At 40.8% G+C, this 20,926-nt stretch overlaps 2 protein-coding genes across 2 annotated transcripts; both read left to right on the top strand.

The window, feature by feature from the left end:
- Positions 1–497: 497 nt before the first annotated feature.
- On the top strand, positions 498–5,818 carry LOC104156365 (keratin, type I cytoskeletal 19). Its single transcript, XM_009694613.1, has 8 exons — positions 498–1,067; positions 2,798–2,880; positions 3,223–3,379; positions 3,640–3,801; positions 3,954–4,079; positions 4,205–4,425; positions 5,228–5,256; positions 5,787–5,818. Exons 1-8 carry the CDS (start codon positions 618–620, stop codon positions 5,816–5,818), a joined length of 1,260 nt encoding a protein of 419 aa, XP_009692915.1. The 5' UTR covers positions 498–617.
- Positions 5,819–11,754: 5,936 nt separating this feature from the next.
- LOC104155037 (keratin, type I cytoskeletal 15-like) lies at positions 11,755–16,923 on the top strand. Its single transcript, XM_009694611.1, has 8 exons — positions 11,755–12,294; positions 12,999–13,081; positions 14,026–14,182; positions 14,677–14,838; positions 14,986–15,111; positions 15,252–15,472; positions 16,319–16,344; positions 16,844–16,923. Exons 1-8 carry the CDS (start codon positions 11,755–11,757, stop codon positions 16,921–16,923), a joined length of 1,395 nt encoding a protein of 464 aa, XP_009692913.1.
- The last annotated feature ends 4,003 nt before the right edge of the window (positions 16,924–20,926 follow it).

Genomic DNA, 20,926 nt, shown 5'->3' with positions numbered 1-20,926 from the left:
CTACTTCTAAAAGAAGAGTTTTTCTCAAAAGAAATAAGGAAAACAGAGGGGTGGGAACCTGTTTTGTCAAGGTCCACACATATTGTGCACGATTTGGGCTCCTTTCAAGCTCTGTTACCAGCCTACCCATTGCTAACTTAATCACTCTGTATTAACACTCCTTCCTGAGACTACATGAAGAAAGTAGTCGTCTGACGTTGCTATGGACGCAGCATTGGCTGGAGCAGGGCAGTGCGCTCCCAGCCCTTTTGTTTCCATATAGGTAAACTGTAACTAGATTTATGAACGCTCCCCTCAGCAGGATGGCGCCTTCTCTGAATCCCACCTTTTGCTTCAAGAGGCAATGGTCAGGGGGAGGGAATCAGCTCCTGTGCGTGAAGGTATTTGGGAAAGAAACACAGCCCCCTTCGTAGCAACTGACCAATAAGAGGAATTGCCGTGTTGGCAGAAGGCTTAGGCTGATAAATTCCACGGGTCTCAGATAACACATTCTGGAGACAACTCCCATTGTCACCAGCATAAAAGAGGTGGGGTGGGGGAGCGGCGTACACACTCCTGCCTCAGGATCACAACCTGTGTGAGCTGCAGCTTGGGTTAGGTCCTTCCTATTTCTTGCCATGGCCAGTTACAGCTTCAGGCAAATTACCTCTTCTATGGCAGGGGGACCTGGTAGCTCCTCCATCCGTTTTGGTAGAGGCTGCTTTAGGGCTCCAAGCATCCACGGGGGATCTGGTGGCAGGGGTGTATCAGTCTCTTCTGCTCGATTTGTCTCTTCTGGCCTAGGAAACAGCCTGGGTGGTGGATACGGAAGTAGTTTTAGCAGCAGCTCTAGCGGTGGTTATGGTGGTGGTTTGGGTAGCGGTGATGGCCTCCTCTCAGGAAATGAAAAGGCAACTATGCAAAGCCTGAATGAACGCCTCGCATCTTACCTGGACAAAGTGCGTGCACTGGAAGAGGCAAACTCTGATCTTGAAACTAAAATCCGAGACTGGTACCAAAAACAAGGACCAGGCCCAGCTCGGGACTACAGTCCTTATTATCAGACTATTGAAGACCTTCGAGACAAGGTAGGTGTTCATATTTATTAAAAATCATCTCAGATTTGCACTTCAGAAGGAAGCATAAAAACCCAAAGAGAAAAACTTCACTAGGAAAACATTCAGACATCATTGCCGTTTATGTAAAGGAGAGGAGGATGAAATGAATATGCAATGATTAGGCAGGATGGATAAAGAAAATTATCAGTATGGAATTACCTGCTTTTCTAAATGTTAGCTACGAGAAGGTCCAAAACAGTCAGTCTGATATGCCTTAGTACTTAATTCTCTGATAATGTTTGCTTTTAACAAAGCTTATATATATACACACATACACACACACACACACATATATAGATATATACAATATGACCAGTTTTATAGATACATATATATGACCGTATATATACTGATAAATATAAAGAGAGCCAAACAATGACAGCAGCCTGCCTATCTCTTCCTATCTCGGTAATCTTTACCTGCCATATAGCTTGAAAAACTTCACAGGCACATTCACACTGCTTTAACAGTAAAAACAAAAATTAGTTAAATACCATTTTGTAAATGTGAAGATAGCAGCTCAAAATTTCACCACCATACATTTATTTTTCTTTCACATTTCACTTACTTAAGCTTGGAATTAAAATAAGAGTGCTGAAACATTTGGCTTATGGAAAAAGGAAGTAGGAGGCATGAAGTAATCAACCCCATACATCAATGCAGGATTTGCCCCAATGGCCCATGGGTACCTGATAACAGATTACTTTGAGATGATACACACCCCGGAAAAGATAGGTAGTAGCTGATTAAACTATGTAAATAAATGAAAGAAAACTTGATGTTTAGTTCTCACAGTTCAGCTTGAAGATCATGACGGCTCCCACGCAGTCTACTTTCTCCTTGCTTCAACCCATTCACATCCTCTACTGATTTCAAAAACTGAGCTCTGGTAAAGGCAGAACGGGCGATTAGATTTTCTCCTTTTAGTGTTCTTCTCCCTCCTGCCTTTTACTCCCCTTACTTAGGGGACAGAAAATGGTGTTCCAGCTGGTTTTGTGGATGACCTTCTGCATTTTAAAAGTGGCAGGCAAAAAAGACATGCTTTCGAGGTAAAAATTAATAGGGATTACTTCTAAATAAAGAAAATTTCCTTCAGAGGCTTTCATGATGCATTAGAAGAATCTGTAAACACTATCCTGGATATTCTAGGCAATAAAAATATGTTCAAAGACTATACAAATGCAATATGAACCCATATTGTTTACAAAACCCAAACATGTCATTTATTTTAAAATCATTCAGACCTTGTAATCACTTCCCACTGTTAAGAAAATGTGTAATGAGAACAAATTCTGCCAAGAGGGGTCTGCAGACTTTGCTTCCTCTGCATCTCTCCAAGAAATATGTTTCTTGCCTCAGTCCTAAAAGATCACCTACCCCCTGGTTCACCAAAGTCCTCTCCCTCTAAGACAGCACGTAGTTTTGTGTCACAGTGGGACTTCTAGCTAAAAGCCACTTCATATGCCAGGTAAGAGTAAGAGGACCTATCCATAACTGACAATCAGGGCAAAAGTACTGTGATAAATCTGTGCTATACATTTGCTATAGATCATTCATACTTCCCTACTGAGATGAAATAGAATACACTTTTATTTGGTGTAGCCACAGATGAAATAGTATCTTAACTCTCTTATCTTCAGATCAGGAAAGACAATAACATAGTTCTTTCTGCCTCAGCAATGAATTCTCATTGTTTGTAGATCCTTGATGCCACTATCGACAACTCGAAGATTGTCTTGCAGATTGACAATGCCAGGCTGGCTGCTGATGACTTCAAAACCAAGTGAGTAATTTCTGAAAGGAAAAAGGTCTCTTGAGCAGGCAAAAATCCTTGTTGAGCCAAGGGCGGTGACTGTGAAAAAGAAAGGAATGCCTATAAAATCTCTGTATGAACACCAGTTTGATCCTGTCATTGCAGTTCAGCCCTTTATGTATTTGCTGACAGCACCATCTGCACCACAGAAAATTTTATATTGTGTAAAATATGTGGAGAAAAGTTTAACGCTGGACAACATTTGCTACATCATAAATTCTACAAAACCAGATACATTTATAGTAAAGAATGTGTTTCATGGTGGGCTGGCTTAGTCAGCTAATCTGAATAGTTTTGGTTTACTTTGTTAAGGTTTGAAACAGAGCAAGCTCTTCGCATGAGTGTGGAGGCCGACATCAACGGCCTGCGCAGGGTCCTGGATGAGCTGACCCTGGCTAGAACAGACCTGGAGCTGCAGATTGAAAACTTAAAGGAGGAGCTGGCCTACCTAAAGAAAAACCATGAAGAGGTAAAAAAAACCGCAAGAAACACGTTTGAAAGTGACATTAGAAAAACAGCGTGTGGAAATGTGGAGTCCCTCAGGATTGCCCTGGGCTCTCCAGCAGTGAAGAAAAGATTTCTATGTAGACTGGGAAACTAAAGATACCCTCTGCAAGTATTTAAGGGGAGTCAGTCAGACCTTAGGCCTTGAAGAAAGAACAGAAGGTTCACAATGTTTTCAGTTTATGATTGTACCCTCTTTTGTCTTCCTCTGCCATGTCCACACAGGAAATGAGTGCCCTCGGAGGGCAAGTAGCTGGCCAAGTCAGTGTTGAACTGGACTCTGCTCCAGGCATTGACCTGTCCAAGATCCTGGCTGATATGAGAGACCAGTATGAACACATGGCTGAGAAGAACAGGAAGGATGCCGAGGCCTGGTTCCACAACAAGGTAGAAAAAACTCCAGACTATACAAATACTCACCAAAAAAATCCATGAAAGAAACAAAATAATTATTAAAACACACAGAAAACGGCTGTGAAAGCCTTATGACCTCTACTTAGAGGGCCCGTATTTCTCCTGTAATGTTTTCCCTGTTTCAGACTGAGGAGTTGAACCGCGAAGTAGCTGTCAATACTGAACAACTGCAGAGCAGCAAGTCTGAAGTCAGTGACCTGAGACGCACCCTTCAAGGGCTGGAAATAGAACTTCAGTCCCAGCTCAGCATGGTACGTTAAAATTTGCACCACATGAACCCCCCTCACTGAAATGGGTACGTATTCCCCTCCCTAAAAGGAGTCTTGCATCTAGCAGCAACCTCTTTGTGGTTTCCCCTCAACCTCTCTGCTCTCAGAAAGCTGCGCTGGAAGGCACCTTGGCAGACACGGAAGGGCGTTACGGTGCCAAGCTGGCGCAGATCCAGGGCCTGATTGGCAGCATGGAGGCGCAGCTGGCTGAGCTCCGAGCTGATATGGAGCGCCAGAACAGCGAATACAAGATCCTCATGGATATCAAGACTCGACTGGAGCAAGAGATCGCTACTTACCGACAACTCCTGGAAGGCCAGGAGTCCCAGTAAGTAACTCTGCTCACTGCAGAAAACCTTTTTGCTTAGCCTCATAAAAGTTTGAACATGCCACGGTGCTCATTTGCCACGGCATCACAGTAAACACAACTTCAAATACTCCTGGGGTTCTAAAATTTTTAACAAATTAATTTTTCTGGACCATGTTACGATTTCCATTTACATTAAGCAAGTACCTCAAAGAGTTTCTAAACAAAAAGTCAAACTGACAAGCAGTACAAGAGATTAAATGCAACTAACGAAGTGATAACTAAACATTAGCTGCTTGACATTCAGGAAACTTGGTGCAGTTACTAATGTTTTACAGAATATAAGGATTAACACCAAATTCCCATAAACTTCCTGTTACCAGTTAGTTAAACAGCTCTCGCCTCATAGGAATCAGTGTAGAAGAAAATACTCTGAAGAGAAGCGAAAGCAGGCTATTTTCAGACAGCCATTAAGTGGACCTCCCACCTGGGAGCACAGCTATCTGTCTTTTCACATATAGCCTCAAGGAGCAAAATATCTCGTAGCCTGGAACAAAAAAAATTAGGTAGGAGTTGAAAGGTTTTGATTTCCTCTATTCCTTCTTTTCCATAATTGTCTTTTCGCACTGCAGTTGTTTAACAATACGTTTCCTACAACAATTCCCTCTCTTGAGCTGAGAAGGAGAGTAAGGAGATGACCATCTCTTCTCTGACTAGATACAAATGTACCTGATTGACAGACAATTTGCTTTCATACATCCTCATCTCACGCAGCATTTGATGTGTTACATCTCCTTTCAACTGTTATCTCTTTGTTCTACAGGATGTTTGGCTCCCTTTCTGGAACTGCCGGTAAGAAATGTTTCTCTGTCAGGAGACCTTTAGGAGTCAAAGAAGTTTTATTTTCTGGAAGGAAATAGACATACATTATGGTACTTGTGTCCACGCTAAAGACTGGGCTGCTGCACTGATTTGTGTCACAGAAAAAAATCTAATAAGTAACAAATGATGACTCTGGCTAGAATTTAACAAATTTCAGTCATTAAAAGATGTTAGACATCAGAAAAAAATCTCAGACTATGCTACAGTAAAGGCTAAGTAAAGCACAAAATGCTTAATCATTACCCCAGATGAAAGGATCCAAGAAATTTAAGCTTGGCCAGCTCAGGAGAATTGTACGAACGTGCAAGTAAAACTTGCCTTGAGCTTTTAAAGGTCAGCTGTATTGTAAAAGTGATGTATGATTCAAATCAATGCTATGAAGAAGAAAACTCCTGAGAGAAGGGAATGAGAGATGAGACATAAACTAAGCTCAGTGCCCATTGCAGAGTGGTCTCGTGTGTTATGCTTAAATGCTGTTCTTTCTCTCCATATTACTGTAGACAAAAGAGACAAGCTGTCAGATGGAAAATAGCACTGAAGGTCCTCCAAATGTCATCTTCGAAATGAGAAAAAGCAGACAACACACAGGAATTGAAACGGAGAGGAATCATGCTAAACTGCTGGAAATTACGATCTTAAAGCATAGAAAATTCTTGGCCACACAAAGTTTAGGTAGATTCATCCATTTAGTGGTGATTAACTTGCGAATTGGGTTAGCTTTTCAATTATTTCTAGTTCTTTCACATACTGAATTGCTGTATCTACTATAATAAAGATGATCTTTTTGCAATCTTAACTTCATTTGAATTACTGTGATACTGTTACTGAAGCTTGGCTTTAATCAGCCAGGAAGTAGCTAGCCAGCCTCCCCGACAGCTCAGTCCTCACTGTCTGTGGGAGGCTGGAGCTCCACCTCTGATTTCTTCTGGCTCTTCTTGCTGGCAGGAGCTCTGAATATGGAGGCAACAGCATCCTCAGCCCCTCAGAGTGGGGAATACAAGAGTGACTTACGTTTCTAACTACAACGGCTGTGCACTCTGAAGAGCAGTAGCAGTGAGATTTTAGGTGATTCTGGTAAGAAGCAAGAGCTGGAAGATGTTTTATTAGGGTAAAATATGAAGCTGTTAAAATGGCTTGAAGATAACTCCTACAGAAACAAACAGGAGTGAGAAACAGTTGTGAGATTTCTTCACTCAGTCTCTCAGTTCATACAGAGGCAACAAACGTTTAGCATCAATTTTAGCGACCTTCATTCTCATGCCATTGAAAGGATATCATCCTAGCTGAAATTACAAATGTAATCACTTTTATTTTAGGTCCCCAGAAATCAGTAATTTCATTTCCAACCATCCCTCTGCAAGTTTACAGCCAAGGAAAATGTTCAGGGTTTGTGCTAAAAGAAAATCACAGCTATAGCCTATCACATTCCCACCTCCCACTATTACAAAAGGCACATAGTTAGCTCATCAGCTGAGGGTGACATTGAAACAGCAGTATGCCCAGACTAAAAGTACCCCAATACTGCGCTCCCCCAGAGTGGGTCATCTTGCAGCCTGTGTTTCAGGGAGACATCATGAAATCCTTCAGCATCTCTCTCCTTGGACTTGGGAGGGAATAATTATTTCACCTTTGTTCATGACTAGATGTTCATAACAGATTCATGGAGTGTTCGCATAGCAAGGAGCATCCCAAAGCTATGGGCCTCCTCTGTCAAGGCTAGGCAATCCTCTTCAGTCAAGAGGCGCTGGTGCTTGGGTTGTGTGTGTGACTCAGGTGACCTGTCAACATCAGTTGTCATGTACTGACAAAGCCAATCCCAGCTTAGCCTCTGGAAATCCAGCATGATAGCATTAGGCGGTGGCTTCACTATGACATGGAAACACTGTGACAGGAAAGAACAGACACGAAAAGCAAGAACCAGCAAAGACAGAGAGAGAGAGAGAGAGAGGAGCGGGCAAGATGGGAAGAACAGGGGGACTAAGGTGCTCTGGTGGAAACAAGTGCAGAATCGAAAGGGCGCAGTGGCATGAAAAGCACTGGCATACACGAGATGCAAGCGGTTCTTCAGAAGCTCACCCTTTTATACAGCGTCCGCTTTTGGAAGAGCAAGGAGAAGACAGCTCTTGTGCATTAAATGCTTCAGTACAGGCTGTTCCTGAGTGCTGACACACCTTCTAATAAATGCCTTGTACCAAATGTATGCCCTACAACAGTTAGACCTGAAATCCCTTCCTGATGAAAGAACAACTCCAGGTCTGGTTTTTAATCTTAACAAATCCTGTTCCCTGAGAGCAAGTTCTTGTGACAAAACCAGTTGGAGTATGAGATTACTGGTGCAGATTTCTTGTGTTGTATAGCTGTAAATGTGAAAGTGACAAGAAATGCAAACTATAATTTATAAATTCACTTTGCAAATGCATATTTTGACCAAAAAGTTTTATTTCCAAAGACTGAATTAAATGCATATTTAGAAAAAAAGATATTTAAAAGGTTAACAGTTTAAAAGTGTTTAAGAGGTTCAAAGTGCCAAGAACTGAAAAAATCATAAACCCTGCTAAAGAAACTGGAGGCTTCAGAGACTGGAAAGAATATTGGTTTTATAGCCTAATTTTAAGTTTAGTTTATGATTTTACTGATTTTGTCCAATATTTGTAGGGTAATGAGGGATTTCTGGTGAAATTTTAATATAAAATCACTCAGAGACTATAATTTTAGAGTTTGGTTCTGAAAAAAAGTGTTTTCTAAAAGTATGTAATGTCTGAGTGATGGCTTTATCAGCAAAGACTGAGATGATAAACAAGCTGCTTCTTGAATGCAACTCTCTGTCCTCCTCCTGAAAGGAGAGGCTAAAGTGTGTCAACTCCCTTAATCCCGTAACAGAAGAAATAAAAAGAGTTTGCACAGCATAGACATGTCAGGGAATGTCTTCCAGGAAAGCTCTGTGGAAGCATGACAAAGCAAGGAGCTTATGCCCCACAAGTACAATGCTGGGTACTGTGCAAAGGATGAAACTGTGTGTCAAGACATTGGATAAGAAATCTTAGAGTGAAGACAGTGAGAACAGAATAAAGACAGAAGCTTGAAATAGCTTTTTTATTTACTTCAGCAGGTGATCGGCTTCACTTTCCTTCTATAGACTATAAGGAGAAGATTTTGTAGATTGAAGTTCATGTTCCAGCTGCAGAAAAGAGCTAAATGAAGAACGAACAGAGGAACACAGATCTCCACCAGTACAGAGACAGCACCGGGTTGAGATGTTCCTTTAAAGTCCTAAGAGGTTATGAATCTGGAAGTATTCCAAGCCTCATGAATTTAGAGAAATGTAACTTGAACTTTTAAAAAAAATTATGGATAGAACATAGTTAAAATGCAGAAATAATAATCGAAAATAAGAATATGACTGTACATAGAATTACACATAGACCTAGAACTTAGCTAAAGACTGATGATTTTCACATACTTGTTCAAAATCAGATATGAAATTAGTTTCATCAAAACACTTTTGATTTCTAAACTTCTACCAATGTAAATACCAAATTGTGTCTAATTTTTCACTGAAGTAAGCTTTGCCTTACATAGTCTGTTGTAAAATGCTATAATGCATGTAGGTTTTGATATAGAACTCTTCAACCTGGAGACAGCAATAAAACAACAAAATCTGTATAAATAAATGAGTGAGTGAATTCTGAATACACGCAAGTATTTGCCAGCAGTCTGCTCTCAGTGTCCAGGTACAGATATATTTACCATTTCTGTTTCACCAGAAGAGCCAATGTTCATACGTAAGCTCTCGAAAATGATCAGTTTTTCTCTTTAGGAAAATACCTGTGAAGCACAGCAACTGAAGCAAGCTGCAAATAAACGATCCATAACCGACCACCTCCAAACTTCACAGTGCTTCGTTGAGGCACCTTTCCTTGGATTCTCCTTTGGTTTGAAAATACTACTGACAATTTCTAGTAAGATATTAGGAACTATTTAGAAGTAGTTGTTTAATATGCAAGAACAAATAGTGAAGATGAGGAACGCAGCGATAAGCCTCAGGTCTGCAAGTGCTGCACTCTGCATTTACAAGCTTTTGACCGTGCGGGACACACCCTAAGGATCTAAGTTTGACGGTTTACAGAAAATTGAAAAAGCCACAGAATCCCCACCACTATGGTTTTCTGAATCACATTATAGGACATAATCTGTATTGGCTGCTTGATTTATTTTTATTTTTCCCAATGATAAATATTCTACAGGAAAGAAAGAGCTGTATATCTGCTACCTGGTTTTTACAAGTGTTCATCTGATAACAATCTAGAATAACGCACAGGGCACTTTAAAAAGTGGCAAAGTGTATTTCACCAGCAAGCTTCTAAAGAAGTTATAAAGACAGAGTGAAAGAAGATCGAATGAAAAATCCCCAAAGTTTCCTGTTAAAGTTTATGGTGTTTTCTAGAAGTGATTTTGCTAGATATTTTTTTTTTTTTAAATGGAACTTGATCTTCCTTATTATGGGATCACTCAGAGCTAAATAGACCCTAGCAGCATGCACACCTCAGGATATTTACATTACCGGGGTCTTAAAGAAACTTATTTGTCTTTAGGAGACTTTGTTTAAACTTGTTTCCTGAGATACTAACTCTTGGAGATACACAGATTTGGCAAGCTATGCAGAACCATTAATCTGCCCAACAGCAAAGCTGAACTGCTGTGGCAAAGGTCCAGGTTCAGTTTGAAACATGTTTCCACAACTGCGAAATACCCTGTCTTTTCTAATCAGCTGAAGAATGAGTGGACATTCTCAGAACCAGGCTGTTAAGCTGCGTATCACAGCTAGATTGTTGATGATTCTTTCCTCCCAAGCACGTATCTTCTCCTAGTAAAAAGGCTGCATACTTCCCTGAGGCTGCATTGAAGTCTCAACTGTAAATTTCAGAAAACCCCTCAGTTTATTCCAACAACTGGTATAAGCCTCAGTTTATCTGAAATCACCCATCCTGAATTCTAAGCTCATTTTCTGTTGATATGTACAATCAAAAACTGTGCTAAAACCAACACTCTCCTTATTACGTTGTTAGCAAACATACCATTTTTCTTCTTTATTTCAAAGTTTTGTTTTAAAATAATTTTGGTGGTTTCAAACTAGAGACCAGAGAAAGTTCCTCCCATCGTCACTTCGTCCCTGCTTTTCTCCCTCCTCTCAACCCCCAGTTTCCTTAAACCACTATGCACCTCAGTACCAATTTATTGTCTTACCATACCCCTACCTCTTCAACTGCAACTTGGAGCTTTCATCTGAAGAATGTCACATTGCTGTGCAAAGAGAATGGGGCTCTTTCTTCAAACTCCACACTATTGCCACACTCTCCACACACACATTATCCCCAGTGACACACCCCAGCAAGGTAAACACGCCATTAATACTTCCTTTAAAACCTCCCAAATCTGTTTTCCCATAATTATGCAGTATTGAACAGAGCTGTTTTACTGACTTACTGCCTTTTGAATTTCACTAGTAAATCATTAGATCTGAAATATACCGGTGTTTCAGACTCCCACTTTCAATGAAGGATTAAGATGACCCTTCTAAGTGCTTCTCAAATCTTATTTTCAAGAATTACGTCATTTTGTAGTGCATATTGGCATTAAACACATTTATTGCTATCTGAACAGTTTCATCTTAAACCCAATTTGTTTACGTTTTCCAAAAGTAACAGGAACTTAGTCCTCCCACACTTCTTTTAATTGAATTCCTTCCATCTTGTATTACTGTTCTTGACTATTTCACAAGTATTAGTAAATTAACTGTGCCCACTGTTCCTTGTCCGTTGATGGACGCTAATTGTTCCTCATGCAATGCTATGATTATATGCTTTTTGTACTAAAAATTCAGACTCCAAAATCTAAATATAAGCTCCAAGCAAAGAACAGGAATAAGAACATATCAAGTTCAATTCCAAATTTTTAATGGGAAATAGTATGGATAGCAAAGAAGAAATAATGGTGAGACGAACTGATGATTGTACATCCTTCCATGAAAGGAGAATTTTACTTAAACTTCATTTTTAGAAAAAGTTGATTTTCTTAAAATAGCCATGGTGATTGCTGTAAATGGGTAAGTGGGTGTGGTTGAACTCACTTTGTTTTTCCATTCTTAAATGTCAGAGAAGTAAACTCCAAGTTTCAGAACTATAGCCTGAAGAAAAAACACTCATCTGAATCATCCCGTTTGTTTAATTAAAAAAGAAAACCCAAGCCCTAGCCCCTGAGATGTACAGCCAGCTCTGTTTGTGAGGAATGTCATCATAATTGGCCTCACCTCTAGGGAGGAGAAATTTTGGAGGGAGGGCTGCAGGTTGGGTTTGTCTCCTAACACCCTGTCTTGAGGATATAAAAGAAGCACCAGGGTAGCAAAGGAATATACTTTCCTCTCCTCACCAAGCTGAGTAACTGACCTTAGCGCCTTCCTGTGCTGCAGCTATGGCTACTTCCTTCTTGCAGAGCTCTTCTTCTACCTACGCTGGTGGCTTTGGGGGTAGTGGAAGCAGTGGCTCTCGCCTTTCCTCAGTCCGAACAGGAGGAATCTGCCGAGCTCCAAGCATACATGGAGGATCTGGTGGCAGGGGTGTCTCCATCTCTTCAGCTAGGTATGTCTCCTCTGTAGGAGGTGGATACGGTGGTGGCTTGTCTTCTGGATTTGGCAGTAGTTATGGAGGAGGCTACAGTGGCTTTGGTGGTGGTGCAGCCTGTGGCTTTGGTGGTGGAGCTGGCTTTGGTGGAGGGGCTGGCTTTGGAGGAGGTTTTGGTGGTGGTGATGGCCTCCTCTCTGGAAATGAAAAGATAACTATGCAGAATCTGAATGACCGTCTGGCTTCGTACCTGGACAAGGTACGAGCACTGGAAGAGGCAAATTCAGATTTAGAAGTTAAAATCCGAGACTGGTATCAGAAGCAGGCACCCACCAGCCCAGCCCGGGACTACAGTAATTATTACAAGATCATTGAAGATCTCCGAGATAAGGTATGACATTCATATGTAGAGGAGTTATAAGAATGCATTTGAATTGTGGAACTGCATATCCCACTTCTTTAAAATGAGCTAAAATAATTACAAAGTAAATATTGAATTCCCCAACCCCAAATATATTGTTGTTATGAGCATTCTAGCAGATGAGAGTAGCTTTTTCTCAATTTAAAAACCAAATATGCTATCCTGAAAATGTGACTTTGTTGAAATTAAAATGATTGCACTAAAAGTTAGCAAAACATGGCAAAATGTGTTTAGAATTATCAATATATTTATTCAGTACTCGAATAGTACAGAATGTGACAGGTAGTTCTCAAAGGCCAACAAAATAATTCTCCTACCTTCAGATAAGATCAGATGTTGTACAAACATATATTCCAATTATGTTTCTAATTTGTGTTACACAAAGGTATCTCAGCTCTCTGATTTGCATACAGAACGTAGAAAAGAGCTTAGCATTTTGGGTTTTTCTCTATAAAAGCTGTAAGAATTACAGTGTGACCCAGGAGCAATATAATAAATTGAAATGGCTACTGCAGTCCAAAAAGCGTGTTTAACCAGTGACATCACAACAGAGGTCCATTTTTTTCTACCTTCTTTGATGGTTTACAGCCTCGATAACTACCTACTATGAACTCCGGACCATGGCATTTCACCATTACTCACAGGAACCTTCTTCTGTTTTTCTTCACTGCCAGATCCTTGCAGCTACTATTGACAATTCCAGAGTCATTTTGGAGATTGACAATGCCAGGCTGGCTGCAGATGACTTCAGACTGAAGTAAGTTTACCAGGAGCACGTTTGTCTTCTCTCTCCTTGTCTCTCTCTCTCTGAAAACAGTTTTCTGAAGTTTAGTGTTACTTTTTATCTAGAAAATAAAGTTCTTCAGTCACCGAAGGACGCATTTCAAAATTATGGATAGGTATTTTTCCTTGATAACTTCTGATGAAAAAACCCTGGCAAACAGAATCAATGTGATGAAGGATCAGTTTGGAATATAAACCTGACAGAACAGAGTATCTAGATCACCGAGCTGATTAATTAATTAATTAATTATAGTTCATGCCTTAGTTTTTTAGTGATGCTTTTAACTATTTTTACTAGCCTAAATCACAGGGGAAAAGAAGACAGGAATAGTTTGGGATTTTCACTTGAAAGGAACAGAGTGGCATGAACAGATTGATGTTCAGTTGCAGTACTTCTCTCCCAAAGAGTCTGAAGTTTAGAAAAGGAAGACAAAGAGGAATTTGGGGCTTATCCAGCTCATGGACTCAGCAGTAGATCAGACACTGCTGAAAAGATGATAAAGATGCCTGCGCAACTGATTTATCTTGTAGTGATGTACCTGCAGGTTTGTATTTTCTCTAGTGTCCTAGGCAGAATTGAGCAATCTCTGCTTTCCTTCACACAAAATTTGAGAGGACACTGCAAATGGACTGTCCTGTGTGACAACTTTTCTACTGATGCTGATAATCATTACGTTCTGCAAAGTGAAATGTCATGTACTCCTCAAGAATAAAATGAGATGGCAATGCATGTACTTTCATATGTCACAGCTGGATGTTGGAAAAAAACATTTTTACTCCCTTTACACTTCTTTTCAATATATATATTTTCACTGCCCACTGTTCCTCGTATATTCAATATGAAATTTCATAGTTGTGTAGCTCTACTGAATACAAACTCGTACATATTCCAGTGCTTGTTTCTTTTTTAAACTGCAGATACGAGAATGAGCTGTTCCTGCGCCAGAGCGTAGAGTCCGACATCAACGGCCTGCGCAGAGTCCTGGATGAGCTGACTCTGTCCAGAGCTGACCTGGAGATGCAGATTGAAACACTGAAGGAGGAGCTGGCCTACCTCAAGAAGAACCATGAGGAGGTGAGAGTCCATAACAGTGCAGAGAGGAAATTACTTCCCTTTGGAATTTATGCCTCTCGGGTGGGGAGGGGGAAATCCAAACAAAAAAACCAGAATGACAACATTACAGCTTAGTAAGAAGAAAACTGTAGTAATAAAAGAATCCAAAGTGTGTCCTGAGAAGCATTTCTCTGATTCCAAATTGTTCGGACCTATTAGTTTCAGGTTGATATCCATAAGCATGTGACAGGTCAACGAGATAGTTAAGCTGAGTAAAAAAAACATATGTATAAGTTACATGCAAATATGTGTGTGTTGTATGTGAGAACACAGAGAGTGGAAAAGCATGTGCGATGGGAGATAAAATTTGATAAATGTTTCTACGTTTTTACATTCCACCTATGATACTTTTTAATAAAAGTACTGTGTACCACTGCATGGATTGTTGATGGCAAAAGGTACATGAGAAGAGAGAGCCTAATATTTTTTGTGTCCTCTGCCTTCTGCCCATGCAGGAAATGAAAGAGTATTCAAATCAGCTAAGTGGAACGGTCAACGTGGAAATGGATGCAGCTCCTGGCATCGACCTGACCAGAATTCTCTCTGAGATGAGGGAGCAGTATGAAGCTCTGGCTGAGAAGAACCGTAAAGATGCCGAGGCCTGGTTCTTCACTCAGGTATAGTTACGCCGATAATCAGAAAATTGATGCATTGCCTCATTATTATTGCCTCAGCAGATGGGACAGGCCCTCCCTTTCCCAAAATAATTGAAAAATTTTTTATACAGTATGTCTGTGATTTTATAGTTGTGTTTTTTCTTTCAGACTGATGAGCTGAACCGTGAAGTAGCCACCCATACAGAACAGATACAGACTGGCAAATCGGAGATCACGGAACTGAGACGCACGGTCCAGGGTCTGGAGATTGAGCTCCAGTCGCAACTCAGCATGGTACGGAGCTGTCTCAAGCACATCACAAGTCACCACTAGTACACTCTCCCCCTCCTCCCTCTCTATCTCACCTCTCCTTAGACGACTCCTCTGTGGGACAGATCTGCATGTTAGCCTAATCTGACATTATTCCACTTTAGAAAGCTGGACTGGAAGCCAATTTGCGAGATACAGAAGGACGATACTGTGCACAGCTGGCACAGATTCAGGCCCTCATCACCAGTGTTGAGGAGCAATTGAGTGAACTTCGATGCGACATGGAGCGTCAGAACCAGGAGTACAGAATGCTCATGGACATCAAAAGTCGCCTGGAGCAGGAAATCGCCACGTACCGCCAGTTGCTGGAGGGCCAGGATTCTCAGTACGTTACTATACACAAACCCTATGGTGATTAGATAAAGTTAACAACATGACATATTGTAAAGCAGTAATTTGTGGTTGCTAAACTGACTCCAGATTACTAAATTATTTTCACTGCATAGGCAGCCTTTTGAGTACTGGCAAACCAGATGTGCAGCAAAATCCCAGGTGTTGCTATAACTCAAGCTACATCTCCAGATCAATTGCGCTGATCATTTGAAAACATAAATGCAGCCATTTTGAGTACAATGAATTATAGAAGGCACCAGGCACCCTATGTATGGCTTACATAGTCCTCTTGTTGCACTGCAATCTTAGCCTTCAGCCTGAAATAACCCATAAAAACCCATTCTCGGTATTTCTTTAGCTCTTGGGTTTCTACACTTGTGCACAGAAGTGAAAATACTCATCATCATACACCAGACCTCCCAACTAGAGAAGAACTTGGTACAGACCACAGCTTATTTTAGTAAAATCTACATTTTAGTGCCCATTTCTCATAGCTGATCTACACATGGGATTACTTTTGATTTCTGAGGAGGAATCAGCTCCTTATGTTGTTTCTAGATTACAACATTTTGAGAAGAGGAGGAGTATATAGAGACATATCAGGACCAAGAACTGGTCTGGCTGCTGTTCATATTTCCTACTGAGTACACAGGAGTGGCCTTCAAAGCAGAAAGCACCCTAACAATAACACTAATAACAACACACCTGAGAAACAACCCATTGAAAGAAGCAGTGTGAAATCATGGCTATTCACATGCAGTGGTTCCTAAATGGATCAATGGTTTCAGTGGACAGGGTCAGTGATGGTCATTAATCAAATACTTCTTCTTTTCTGCAGGATGTCAGGAGTGAACCCTAAGGATGGTAAGAAAACTATTGATTTAAAGAGGGCCTGAAGTGAATTGACAAAGTAGGATTAAATAAACCTATCTCTTTTGCTTAAGATTTCTTCTTACTAACACTGATAACATTCTCTCCACAATGACCGCATTCTTTATCATTAACAGACAAAAATATAATACTTTATCTTATCTTATGTGCACTTTTGAAACCAGTAGCTTGCCTAAATGATTGCATGAACTCCCCATGGGATTCTAAAATACCTACATCTCCCAAAGATTCCTAAGTTCCTCTGCTGATTCACACACCATACAAGATACATCCAAATCCAACATGTGATGTGCACTCTTAAGATTCACTGGATGAGGACCAGTAGGGAGAGAAGATGTAAAGGCAGTTCCCCCTTTGATATGTGAAAAAGATCTTGTGAGGAGACAAAAAAAATTCCCATAGCACAGCTCGTCAGTGTGTTAGCAGTGCATTTTTTTTCCCTAGTTGAATTTTTCTTTTACTCCTACAACAGCATCTCTGAGCAGTGGAAGAGTTCGTGTGGGCGTGGAAGATGATGGAAAATCTGCTTCTACTCGTGAAAGGAGATTCTAATAAAGGAATACTGGATCCCCTCTTGCATATGTCACCATATAAACCCAGCGCAGTCTACACATTGGCTAATGCTAAGAGAAATATCCTTTTATTTTCACCAAATCACAAGAATGTAATCCAAGAATGTGCAACAGCTTGATGTCCTTCCTTAAACTTGCTGTCCCTTTTCGCATGATTATTTGGATCTATGGGTCAGAGATGAGAAGCTTGTTTTCTGTCAGTAGCTCCATAGTTTCCTCACAAAAGAAATACGTTAATAAAATTTCTGTTCTGCTTGTGCAAATACATCCAGTCTAATGTTGTTTTTTTGAAGTCAGTATGGCATTGCCATACACATGACCATATACCCTCCCTAACACAGTGTTTCCTGTAACCCATAGCAAGAGATTCTCAGTGGATAACAACAATAACAATAACTTCTTTAATAATAATAATAAAGATTACGATGAACGGATAGATATAAAGCACCATTAGATTCTCCCAGGAATCTGAAGCTAATACCACAAAAAATCCTTAGGCTCTTTGTTCCAAATTCAAAGTGCACAATAGAACTATAAGAACACGAATAAAATGCACCACTTAAAAAATTAATATTTTTCCATATATATATTTACGTTCCTGCACTTCCTTCAGCAAAAAGGCAAATTGCCTTTGCTCTTGAGGAAGCACTAGGCAAGGTCCAGGTGAGGTGAATGGTTCAAGCAGAGTTTGCTGGGGCTATTTCAGTTTTCGCACATAAGGAAGGAACTCACCAGCCTGTGCCATTGCTGCAGCTGTTGTGTTAGCAACACTGCTTTTTCTCAGCAGGAGGTTAGTCTGCAAATCTACACCAGTGTAATGGAAGAGAGATACTTATAGAGATTTCAGAGGTGAGTAAATCCCAACTTCAGAAGCATATAAAACATTTACATAAATGCTGTGTTTTGCTAACATAACGTGTTTGGAAAATTTGTTGTTAGCCTCATCACCGCATATTTCAATCTACACAATAGTATCTACAAAAAAGATACAATTTCTAGATTTATGACTTCATTTTCCTTCCAAGCTCCTTAGAGCCACCATTTTGCTCTCTTCTATTTTCTGACATTTAAAAAAAAAAAACCCTCTACACTGCTGGCAGTGTCGTTTAGCCACAGTTTAGCCATGCATGAGGCTGCAGGATCACTGGCATGTCACTGTCAAGAAACACAGATACTGTGGGTATTCTCACTGGAAAGAACTGAGAAGAGGTTCTTGCAAACTTCAGCAAAGCAACATCACAATCTACCAGAGAAGAAGAACCAAACAGCACAAATGATACTTTTTCCTGATCCAGAAATCAAGTGACTAGTACGCATATCGTGCAGACAGCAAGAGAGAGACGTTCTACAGCCAAAGGAGGCTGTCCACTTGGATGTCAGATGGAGGAGATGAATCGAGTGATGGTGGCGGGATAATTTACCTCTACGATGCAGGTGTCAAAATACTCTGCCTATACTTAAACTGCAGCCTATCAATTCAGTTCAGTTTGCTTTTCACGTTCCAATTCAGTAAAACAAGCACGATTCCCAAAGAAAGCAACTCGGGACTACGCATTCCTCCGTTCCCACGGGCTTGGGGCTGCCGGGCAGCTCCCCAGCCGCCAGAGCCGTTTGCAGGAAACAGAGACGTCACCGTCTGATGGCGCCATCTGCTGGCAACGTCTTTCTCCCGCTGACCGCTGCTTTCACTCTGCACCCCCTGGGTCAAACAGCCGGCTACAAACCCGCGCCATGCTGCCAGCCTGACAAGAGAGCCGCGCCTGGTTTTGAAGGGAATTTTTTGGTCTTTTCCATGGACCCTCAATATGTGTTGATGAAAACTGCGTGGCAACTTTTCCAGTTTGAAAAGGCTGAGCTTCAAAGCAAACGCTTCCTATGTGCCAGATCACCTTTGTTTCGTATTACTTGCCAGAAAAAATACAGTCCTGTTTTTCATGACAGCATGATACTCCATGAAACTACCATGGGGTAAGACAAAGGCTATTCTGTCTCACAAACTGTCAGCCTCGCTGACAGGCAAGTTGTGAATCTCACCGAGTAACTTCACATGAAACAAAGGATTCATTTGATTTCATGTAATGTTTTGCACGTATGTACGTATTTATATTTCAGTGTAATATTTCATAGAATGCTAGCTCGCTGAACTGCCAGGCTAGAAAATTCAGTCTGAAATTAATCTCTGGTGAGATGAACTGAACAGCAGGATATCATTCGTTCTATTATAATTTGGGTTAGGCCTTCATGTTTTTGTCTGGTGCTTCAACCTCTCACGCTCAAGCAGCAGGGCCGACACCGAACTGTAGTTATTAAGAGTAGCTGTTATCAGAATACTTTGTGATAGCCATACCTTGTACTTACTGGAAAACCCTATACTCAATGATTAATTTCCCAAAACAATTAAAAATGTTAGCATTTCTAGACAATGAACACAGCATGAGGAATAAGAAGGAGTATGCCCTCAATGGAACCGTACCTGATAACAAGACAGTCGGCAGGTGCGGAGTGGAGCTGACAGGGAGCCACAAGGAGGAGCTCAAAACCTGCCCTAACCAGAGCAGGAGGCCTAGGAGGCATCCCAGGGAAGACTGAGTGCAGCAATTCGGGATTACTGAAAAATCTCAGATGAAACAAACAGAGAAAAAAGATTCCCTCGGTTTTCTTCCAGGATAGTGTAATCCTGGCTTGTACGGTCTCTCCAACCTCACCATTCAGAGTGAGTAACACTGCTAAATAAGGTCTTGTTAAGCTGGGCCTTCGACTGCTGTAAGGAAAAATAGCTGCACCATTTCTGAGTGAGCCCGTGCCCGCTCAGCTTTCCACCTCTTCCCAAACCTTCTTCCTCCATCCTATCGCTCAGTTGTGGTTTAGAACTCCTCTGAAAGGCAAGGGAAACCCAAAAACCCCAGCTGTTGCCATGGGAACGCCTCACACTTTACCACCTACTTGCCAGCATAAGGAATAAGAAAACCATTGCAGAAGCCAGCCTTGCCCGTTCTATATTCGAGAGAAGTAGTTCAACAAAAGGTTACTGAAACTTTTGAGAAAGGCTATTTTTGTGTGATTGCCAGGTCGATTTTTAGGGCTAGTAGCTTTAAATAATCACTTGAATTTTTTGAGTGTTGTTACAAACTCATATTCTAAATATTTTCTATAGCTAAACAAACAAATACCTTAATAGTATTAATACTAGTAACAGCAAGAAATTCCTGCATTACTAGCTATTTCAACAAGACTACTGAAATATGACTGCACCTCAAATCATGAAAAAATCAGTAGAAAAGATTGTTAAGGACCTAATTCTCATGTATGTCACCTGGAAACGAGCAGCTGAAGGGAATAGCTGGGTCTTACTCACTTTGGACTGGAGTTTTAGTCAAATGGCAGAGGTCGGATAACTTCATTAAAGCCTCATGTCTCATACAGGCTGAAGCTGCTCGGTACGTTAATGACAGCTTGATAGGACATGCTGCATTTCAGGATTCACAGACTGCTGTAATTCTACAGCCTGAGAATTACAACGGAAAGAAAGTATCTTGAGAGACCCATCCCTGCCCCAGCTCCCCATTTATTCTGTAATGGACGATACTTTTTCCTTCATAAGCAGGAAAACATAACATACGAACTACAGAGTTAGAAAAAAGTCTGAGGCAGAGCTGATCCTGCTCCACACCTACTGATTTTAGCCACACCTCACTATTATAATATGAAAAGAAAAAGAAAAAAAACAAAACCAAACAATCAAAAGGAAAGCAATCCGGTATGTGGCTGTGATTCCAAATAACAACAACAGTGTGTGCAGGCTCATAAATGCTTCAGAATTGACCAAGAGGAAGCACGTTTCATGATGACACAATCTTGGTGCTGTAGTCATTCATCGAAGGGAAACTCCCACAGGAAAAGGCATAAAGCTGCTTAGGGAAGGCTAAGAAGCTGCTCAGTGCTAGCCAGTCAAACATTGGGTTAGATTCACAACAGAGCTAAAC

The sequence above is a fragment of the Cariama cristata genome, unplaced genomic scaffold (genome assembly GCF_000690535.1).
Source record: "Cariama cristata isolate BGI_N322 unplaced genomic scaffold, ASM69053v1 scaffold11222, whole genome shotgun sequence".
NCBI lineage: Eukaryota > Metazoa > Chordata > Aves > Cariamiformes > Cariamidae > Cariama > Cariama cristata.
The sequence above is the reverse complement of the archived record's forward strand: the minus strand, read 5'-3'. Positions and strand labels throughout refer to the sequence as shown.